The sequence below is a fragment of the Gekko japonicus genome, unplaced genomic scaffold (assembly GCF_001447785.1).
Source record: "Gekko japonicus isolate JY-2015 unplaced genomic scaffold, Gekko_japonicus_V1.1 scaffold2624, whole genome shotgun sequence".
In the NCBI taxonomy this organism is placed as follows: Eukaryota; Metazoa; Chordata; class Lepidosauria; order Squamata; family Gekkonidae; genus Gekko; species Gekko japonicus.
In genome coordinates, this window is record NW_015162030.1 from 127,895 (window position 1) to 137,468 (window position 9,574).

The window sequence follows — 9,574 nt, forward strand, 5'->3', positions numbered from 1 at the left end:
CCCCCGACGCGCCGGGCCAGCCCCTGACCCCCTGGCGCGCGCGCGCTTTTGCAGGTCGACTGCCTCCGGCCCTGGGTGCTCCTCGAGTCCCAGTGAGAAGAAGGGCAGACCATCACAATACGCCAGGCCACAGAAACGTCTCAGGTGACCCAAGGGGGGGGGTGGCTCTTGAGGAGGCTCCAACAGTTTTTAATAGTTACCCTTTGATTCAAGGTGTTCTGGTTTAATACAGTTCTAGCTCTTCTTGACCCCGAGGCTCCCTGTACGCTGGGGAGTCTTGTGAGTCTAAATTTTGACTCTGTGCGCGACTGGCATTCAAGTGGCGAGCCAGCGATTTGGCGACTGCATAAATTAGTGTGCTCTGGAGCCCTCCTTCCTGAGCCGAGACTCAAATGTGTGAGCTGGAGGCTAAAAAACTGTGAGCTAGCTCGCACTAACTCACCTTAGAGGGAACATGTACAAGGTTTTTCTTCTTGCTTCCAGCCTCTCTGGGCACATAGTTTTGTAAAGTGGCTCAGGCAGGTGCCCTGCAGAGGCAGCCCAGACATTTTCTGAATGAATAAAGAACCTGCGCCAGGGAGCAGACAGGCCAAGCGCAACCTGTTGGGTTCTTCTGGATCTCCCTGTGGCTTCCAGTCCCATCTGCTGTGGCCACCCTCCCCCCAGCCATGGCTGTGCTCGGTCACTCTCTCTGGGCCACGTGAGTAGGCACCCGGTGGTGGTGCTGGGGCAGTAAAGGTGGGCATTGGGGCATCATCTACACGGTGGTGTTTTTCACAGGGCTGTTTCCTGGCCTCCAACCTCTACCAGCCTGTCCATGGAAGTGTCCATGGGAGCTGCCTTCTGTGGAATCAGACCCACAGTCCGCCCAGGTCAGTATCGTCTACGCAGCAGACCGGCTGCAGCTCCCCAGGGGCTCAGCCCCTTCGCCTCACGGACTGCCTGGTCCTCCTCACTGGAGAGGCCAGAGACTGAACCCGGGACCCTGCTGCTGTGTGCCAGGCAGGTGCTCTGCCACTAAGCCACAGCAATCCTCAAGGGCTGGAGGAGGCCATCCACAGAGAGGAGACCAGAGCCCTGCCGTCAGCTTGCGAAGGGGGCCTGCGTTCCAATCAGTCTGGGGCTGATATCCCTCTGATGCGGCCACCGTGTTGAATATTCATAGGTCTCAAGATTATGAAAACGGGAAGTTTCAGTATGTCTAGAAACGGTTATGTATTTCATATTCTGGTTTTCCCTCTTTGGGCTTTGAAGCCTTGTTGTCTAAAGCAACAGGGAAGATTTTGTAAGTGACATTTTGCGTCATTTCCCCTTTGCAGCCAGTTCAGAAGCAGCAGCAGCATCTGGGAGGAGACTGCCGGGGGCTGGGGGGGGGAAATGGGGGGGAGACACACACAGACAGACAGACACACACACACACAGAGGGCTTTCTCTGATTTTAAAACCAAACAGGAGATGAGCCAGGGCGACCGTGGTGGCTGCGGATGCGCCACGGCTTCTTGCCTTTTCTTTTTTAGAATTGTTTTCTGATGTGTTTTATTCTGCGCTGCCTTGGAGTTTCTCTCCAAGTAGAGATGCTGCATGTAAGTTTGCCAAAGAGAAGTGTTGGGTTTTGATAGTGAGATATTGAAAAACGGCATTTAGCAGAGATAAGATAGCCCAGCAGAGTCTGAGTAAAATAATTCAGACTCAGAGTCCGTGTGTGATTAAAATATAAAATTTTTACTAAATTCTAGCATGGGGAAGGGTAACTGGGATGAAAATAACAACACAGCTAAACGGCTACATCCTTACACTACAAAGACAAAACTAGAAGAGAGAGATTATGGCTACTCTTCTTCTTCTTCAGAACACCAAACAAAGACGGGAAGAGAAGCCATAAAATGGTAATACACCTTGGCACTTTAGTCCCAATCAAATCCCTAGATCAGGGAGAAATTTCCCGGGCTTCTTACATCTAAAGAACATTGGTTACATGAGAAACATGTGACTTCCTGTGAGTAACATAAACAAACATTTAACCCCAGATATACTGAGTGTTTTCAACTTGTAATACCCAACAAGAAGTGTGGAAGGGCAATGCAGACGGCAGGCTGCCTTTAACATTCTGGCGTACGAGAAATGGTGCAAAACACAAGAGACCGCTGGCTGAAATCACTTATATATAACTAGGAAAAAGGCCCGTTGTGGAAATAAATACAGCAGCCTCTAGAAAGAGGCTCTGGGCGGGTGCCCCAGCCTTGGACACTCAGTGTCAATTTGCTGTGGCAACCTCAGCAGGGTATAATGACACTGAATCCACCATTTTCTCCAGAGGAACTGATCTCTGCTACCTAAAGAACAGCTGTAATTTTGAGTGATCTCTAGCCCTCACCTGGAGATTGGCAATGATGGTTCCCCAGAAGGGAATGGTTGGTTTGGAGTCTGTGTCTTTGTACGTGTCCGAGGTCCCACGCCTCCTGAAACCTCACCCTCTCCAGGCTCCATCCCTCACATCTCCAGGAATTTCCCACCTGGAGTTGGCAACCCTATCTCCTTCCCAGCCAATCATCAACCTACCTTTATTTCCCCCTCACTCTTCAGCTTTTCACCCCCCACATACCTGCACCCTCTCCCGTGCTCTGAAGCCCTGACTGCTACGTCACATTGGCTGTCATACGGGGGCCACCTCAGCAGCATAGAAGGATACAGAGCCCACCATTTTCTCCAGGGGAACTGATCTCTGCCATCTGGAAAGCAGTTGTGATTCTGAGTGATCTCCAGCCCTCACCTGGAGATTGGACACATTTTACCTCAGAACAGCAAAACTGTTTAGAATGTTAGAGGCAAAAGCCAATCAAGTCGCATATGCAAACGACCTCTGTGTTCCAAGGCAGGGGCCAATGAGGCTGCATATGCAAATAACCTCTGTATTCTGACTGGCTATGGGGGGGAGAGGAACAGCAAAATGTTTAGAATGTTGAAGGCAGGACTCAGGCAAAGCAGCCAGTGGATAGGGAGACCCTCTGAATGACAGATCAGAGAGCAAACTGATTTTGGAGAGTGCGGAATGTTCTAGAGAAGTGCCACCACCATCCGGCTTTTATTTATAATGGAGATTATATATAAAAGTAATATTTAATGCCGAGTTCGCTATCAGTGTAACTGGGTGAAGCCTAAGTGTTCTTACAAGGAACAACACTAACGCAGAAAAATAAAGTCACAGTAGTACAGAGAAGTCCCAAAAATTTCAATGTGTCTCACTCCTGTTGTATTATAATTTCACAGTCCGACTTGACATGCATTCATCATGGAGTGGGCTCATATAGTTCCAGGAGGATCCAAATAATCTTGAAGTCAATAGGCCATAAACACGAGAGCATCACCGGGGACACGCACCTGCCTCCCGGCCGCGGCCGTTCACCCCCACCAGAGGACTGGCAGAAATCAGCCACCGTGCCTTAGGGGCGGGGGGGGGGGCCCTCCAGGGAGCATAAATGGCTGGCCTGTCCAGTAGACAGACCTAGTTGACGGCTGGGGGGGGTACCAAAAAGAGAGGGGGCCACATGCAGCAGCAGGGGGCAGGGCAGCGAGGGAGCTGAACCAGCATTCAGCTGAACATGTCTAGTGTACCAACTCAGAAGTTAGCCCAACTATGCTCCATGGGATGTAAGCATGCTTCGGTTTGTGGCCTTTGGAATGAGCCAGTCGATGTTGCATTATGTTTGGGGGGGGGGGTACCAATTCATGGATCGCACATGGGTGTAAACTCCAGTCACGTCACAGCTGACTTACGGTGACCCTATAGAGTTTCGAAGGGAAGAGACATTGAGGGGCGGTTTGCCGTAGCCTGGCTCCTGGGCACCACGATCTTGGCCTTCCTTGCTACATCTCCCATCCAAGGACTAACCGGGGCCGACCCTGCTTAGCTTCCAAGAGCTGACAAGGTTGGACTAGCCTGGGCAGAAACACAATGGTGGTGGTGGGACGGCTATCCAAGTCGGGACTGACGATCAGTGGGGGAAAGCACCGTCAAGTCACAGCCAGCTTACGGCGACCCCACACGGGATTAAGAACATAAGAGACGCCAATGTTGGATCAGGTCAAAGGTCCATCCAGTCCAACACTCTGTGTCACACAGTGGCCAGAAATACCAGTGCCATCAGGAGGTCCACCAGTGGGGCCGGGACATTAGAAGCCCTCCCCCCTGTTGACCCCCCCCCCCCAAGCCCCAAGATGACAGAGCATCACTTGCCCCACAGCCCCTATCTATACCTTGTGGCTAATGGCCACTGATGGACCTCTGCTCCATATGCTTCTCTAATTCCCTTTTGAAGCCGTCCATGCTTGTAGCTGCCACCACTTCCTGTGGCAGTGAATTCCATGTGTTAATCACTCTCTGGGTGAAGAAGGACTTCCTCTTATCCCTTCTAACCCGACCGCTCAGCAGTTTCATGGAGTGCCCACGAGTTCTTGTATTGTGAGAAAGGGAGAAAAGTACCTCTTTCTCTACCTGCTCTTTCCTATGCATAATCTTATAAACCTTGATCATGTCACCCCTCAGTCAAGGCAAGAGACATTCAGAGGCGGTTTGCTATGGCCTGACTCTGCGTAGCGACCCTGACTGACCAGGGCCAGCCCTGCTTAGCGCCCGAGATCTGATGAGGTCAGGCCAGCCTGGGCCATCCAGGTGAGCCCATAGTCATTGTGTGCCCTCCAGACACAGCCAACTTACGGTGATCCCCCCCCCCCATAGAGCAGAGGCGTCAACCTCATTTTCTACCAGGGCCCAATCTGACATAAATGTGGCTTCGTTGGGCCAGGCCACGTATGCCATAAGATGGAATGACTAGGCCCCCCATGTGTGGAAGATAGGGTTGCCATCCCCCCCCCCCCACACAGCAATGTTGCACAACGTGCCTATGACACCTGGGGGGGGTGACACTCTGGTTTTTGGGCAAAACTCTATGGCTTGAGGATGCTTTTACCATAGAGTTTTGCCCCAAAACCAGAGTGCTGCTCCCCCATGTGCCTACATCACTTCCGGGTGACATAGTGTGCAACCAGTGATGGCCCAAGGTTTTTTCGCCCACTAGGCGAGGATACATTCCGGTGGGGGGGGCTGGTGGGGGGCAGGATGGGGGTGGGTGCCAGAACCTCAGCGGGCAGGCCGAGGGGGCAAGCTGTGAATGCATGCGGGGGGCAGGATCACTCGAGGGGAGGGGCCTGTGCCAGGCTGCAAAAGGAGCTCCAAAGAGACCACGGGGCCGGGGCGGTAGAGGGCGAGCGGCACTTTCCCGTCCTCCGGGGCTGTTCCCAGCGCCTGTCCCCCCCCCGCCTCCTTCTCTTTCTGTCTGGGGGGCTGTAAAGAGGAGAGTCTCTTGCCCTGGAGGGAGCAAGAAGTCGGCAAGGGAGGCTTCCCGTGTGGGGGGAGGAGGGGACGAGGCCAGCCAGAATGGTGCCCTCATCGAGCCGACACCCTAGGCAACAGTCTAAAATTTAACAATAACGGGCTGGCCCTGTTTGCAACATGCCCCCCCCCCGCGCGCGCATCCCGCCAACCCTAGTGGAAGAAGCTGCTGAAGGAGGTCCCCCCATGGGCTAAAGTGCAGCTGCCGCAGCGGTGTGTGTGTGTGTGCGAATATGGCAGTGGCACTGGCTGCCAGCAGGCCCCAGCAGAGGATTGTCTGCGCCCCCCCCTGCCCCACCCCGCCCCCCATGTGCAAACGCCGATCCCCACAGCCATCCAAGGCAGCATCCCCGGGTCCGCAGGCTGAGCGGAGAGGCGTGCAACCTCGCCCTGGAACCCTGAGCTGTCGGGAATGCGGCTGCGGTGGCTCCCAACTTACCGGGGAGGCTACCACTGAAGCCAGGGGGTCCTGCTTGACGGCTGCGGACGAGGCTGGGCCGGCCACAATTGGAGTGGCTCCGCCCCTCCCCCTCCCCATAGCCTCCTGTTCCCTCCCTGGCCCCAGATAAGAGCCCTGGATGGGCTGGTTCTGCCCCACCAGCCTGATCTTTGACACCCCTGGGCCAATGTGCCCTCTAAGCTGTGGAGTCTTGTGAGTGAAAACTCTACTTTGTGAGCTAATGGTATTAAAGTGGTGAGTGAGCAATTTGGCTACTGCATAAATTAGTTCGCTCTGGAGCCATCTTTCCTGAGCTGAGACAAAACTGTGTGAGTCGGAGGCTAAAAAATGGTGAGCTAGCTCACACTCACTCAGCTTAGAGGGAACATTGCCCTGGGCTATAGGGTTTTCAAGGCAAGAGGTGGCTCTGCATTGTGACCCTGGACTTCATTGGGGGTCTCCCATGCAAGTACTAGTTTGGTGTAGTGGTTAAGTGTGCGGACTCTAATCTGGAAGAAGCGGGTTTGATTCCCCACTCCTCCACTTGCACCTGCTGGGTGACCTTGGGCAAGCGGTAGTTCTCGTATAGCTGTTCTTGGAAAAGAGCAGTTTCTGTCAGAGCTCTCGCAGCCCCGCCTACCTCACAGGGTGTCTGCTGTGGGGAGGGGAAGGGAGTTTGTAAGCCGCTCTGAGACTCCTTCGGGTAGTGACGGGCGGGGTATAAATCCAATCTCTTCTTCTTGATTCCCCACTCCTCTGCTTGCACCTGGCTGGATGACCTTGGGCAAGCGGTAGTTCTCGTATAGCTGTTCTTGAAAAAGAGCAGTTTCTGTCAGAGCTCTCGCAGCCCCGCCTACCTCACAGGGTGTCTGCTGTGGGGAGGGGAAGGGAGTTTGTAAGCCGCTCTGAGACTCCTTCGGGTAGTGACGGGCGGGGTATAAATCCAATCTCTTCTTCTTGATTCCCCACTCCTCTGCTTGCACCTGGCTGGATGACCTTGGGCAAGCGGTAGTTCTCGTATAGCTGTTCTTGAAAAAGAGCAGTTTCTGTCAGAGCTCTCGCAGCCCCGCCTACCTCACAGGGTGTCTGCTGTGGGGAGGGGAAGGGAGTTTGTAAGCCGCTCTGAGACTCCTTCGGGTAGTGACGGGCGGGGTATAAATCCAATCTCTTCTTCTTGATTCCCCACTCCTCTGCTTGCACCTGGCTGGATGACCTTGGGCAAGCGGTAGTTCTCGTATAGCTGTTCTTGAAAAAGAGCAGTTTCTGTCAGAGCTCTCGCAGCCCCGCCTACCTCACAGGGTGTCTGCTGTGGGGAGGGGAAGGGAGTTTGTAAGCCGCTCTGAGACTCCTTCGGGTAGTGACGGGCGGGGGATAAATCCAATCTCCTCTTCTGCCCCCCCCCCATGGGAATGGCTGGGGGCACCGATCAGGGAAGGGAGGGCTGAGATCCTGGGGGGGGGGGGGCTGGCCCAGTCCGGTGGCTGGTCTGGCTTTCTCTGGGCTGAGAGGCGTTCAGCACCAAGGAGGCCTCGGCGGGTCACCTCCGCTGACTTCCTCCTCCGCTTTGCAGGCACTTGGGCCACCCAGCCCGGAGCTTCTGATAGGACGGAGCGGGGGGGGGGGAATGGGGCTGCCGCCTGCCCCACACGCCCAGGTGCAGCTGAGTCTGCAGGGTGCATGGGGTGGGGAGGGCACATCCCGGGGAGCAGCCTGGGCCTTTGTTGTCTCCGGGCTTGAGATCGCTGGGTCCATAGATCCAGTTTGGTGTGGTGGTGAAGTGCGCGGACTCTAATCTGGGACAACCGGGTTTTATTCCCCACTCCTCCACCCGCAGCTGCTGGATGACCTTGGCCAGGCCATCGTTTTGCCAGAGCTGTTCTCGAAAGGGCAGTTCTGGAAAGAGCTCTCTTTCACAGGGTGTCTGTTGTGGGGAGGAGCTTGTAAGCCACTCTGAGACTCTGAGTGAAGGGCAGGGTATAAATCCTATCATCTCCTCCTCCTCCTCCTCCTCCTCCTCTTCTTCTTCTTCTTTCCCAGGACTCTACAAGGTGGGCACTGACTTTATTTCTACCCCACACCTTTCTCCCCAGTGGGGACCCAAAGCGGCTTCCGTCCCTCTCCCCTTCTTCATTTGACCCATACAATGACCCTATGAGGTAGGTGAGGCTGAGACTGTGTGACTGACCAGAGGCCCCCTAAGCAAGAGCAGGGATTCGAACCCAGAGTCTCCCAGACCCTCGTCCGATGCTCCAGTCTCTATGCCACGCCGGCTCTCCCGGGGGCGGTGGCGGTGGAAGGGCAGGGCAGGGTGGGGCTCTCCTTGGATTCCCATTCCACCGTCTGGTGGGGGGGCAGCACCCCCACCCCTGCCTCGGGGCACAAGGCGGGACTGTCGCTGGCGGCATTTCCGAGAGCTGGGTTCAAGGTCCGCCTCAGCCTCAGCCGCAGACAAGCGCTTCGCTCGGCTTCCTTTGCCTGCATCCCACACAGCCGCAGGCAGGTCGCGGGGAGGAGTCCTCGATGGCTGCTGCCAGATCCGGCCATGCTCTTTGCGCAGCAGGCGGAAAGAGCCGCTCCACACCCTTTGGGCCTCGCGGGCTCCCTGTGGTGCTGGCCTGGCCCCACACAGGCCCCGCTTTTGTAACCTCCGGGACACTGGCCTGCCTTTCGGGGGAGGCCAGAGAGACTGCCCTGTGCGGAACACAGTGTCCCACGTCCACACGGAGCACCGGGTGGCATTCGCCCGCCAGCCCAGTTCTGCAACCATTGCGCAACTCCAGGCGGGGCTTTGAACGTTGCCAGCCCTCGATCCCCAGCGCCCACGGGCGAGAGCCCCACCCCAGGCCAGCCGGGCCTCCATCCAAGGGTGGCTCAGCACTCCCTCCTGTCTGCGTGCCGCCTTCTTCTTCTTCTTCTTCTTCTTCTTCTTCTTCTTCTTCTTCTTCTTCTTCTTCTTCTTCTTCTTCTTCTTCTTCTTCTTCTTCTTCTTCTTCTTGGCCCTCTGCAGAACTGGGTGGAGGGGAGGGGGGGTGTCACTTCAGGTAGGGCCCCTTGGTTCTTTCTGCCCCCTTGGTTCTTTCTCTGGGGCAGAGAGTAAGGCTAGGCAGGGGGGCAGGCAGCTTGGGTTGGGGGGGGGGGGTTTAATGTATTCAGAAACTGGCAGCATGGACCATAACGCTTTTGGCAGGCTGCTGTATCAAGACCGTGTGGGTCGGCTTTCATTGCTTAAGGCTGCAGCCCGCTTTTGTGGTAGAGATGGATACGTATGGATGGCCTTTGCCCGCTCCCTGGGCTTCCGAAGACCTTGGGGCTCCGTCGCCTGCCCCTCAGGGATGGGCCTAAACTCACTCTGGAAGGGACCCAGGGACTCCAGGAAGACGGGCCCATAAACCGCCATGAGTCTCAGAGAACCTCTGGATTCAGAGGCAGGACCTCTCTGGGTCCCAGAGCTGGGCAGCCTTGGCCTCGGCGCCCTCTCTCTCGGTCCTCCGGGGCAACTGGCTGGCCCCTAAGTGGAACAGGATGCTGGGCCAGATGGGCCACACCGGCCTGATCCAGCACGGCTCCTCTGACAGCCTGATGTTCTTCAACCCCGTGGCCTGATTAGCTCAGCAGGTGGATCTGTCAGCTGCAGGATGTGAGCAACAACAAGGAAACGGAGGCTTGCCGAGAGGGAGCGGGAGGCACACAGGCGTGCACCTGATGAGGCAGCTGATGCCCTGCAGCCCCACCCTCACCAGCCTACG

General features: G+C 55.8%; 1 protein-coding gene across 1 annotated transcript in view; it reads right to left on the bottom strand.

Moving 5' to 3' along the window:
- The window catches only part of TESK1 (testis-specific kinase 1), a 46,104-nt gene extending 37,509 nt beyond the window's left edge, over positions 1-8,595 (bottom strand). Inside the window, exon 1 of the mRNA XM_015405534.1 lies at positions 8,014-8,595. Coding sequence (XP_015261020.1) covers positions 8,014-8,595 — 582 coding nt within the window. The remainder of the gene's footprint in view (positions 1-8,013) is intronic.
- Between the last annotated feature and the right edge of the window lie 979 nt (positions 8,596-9,574).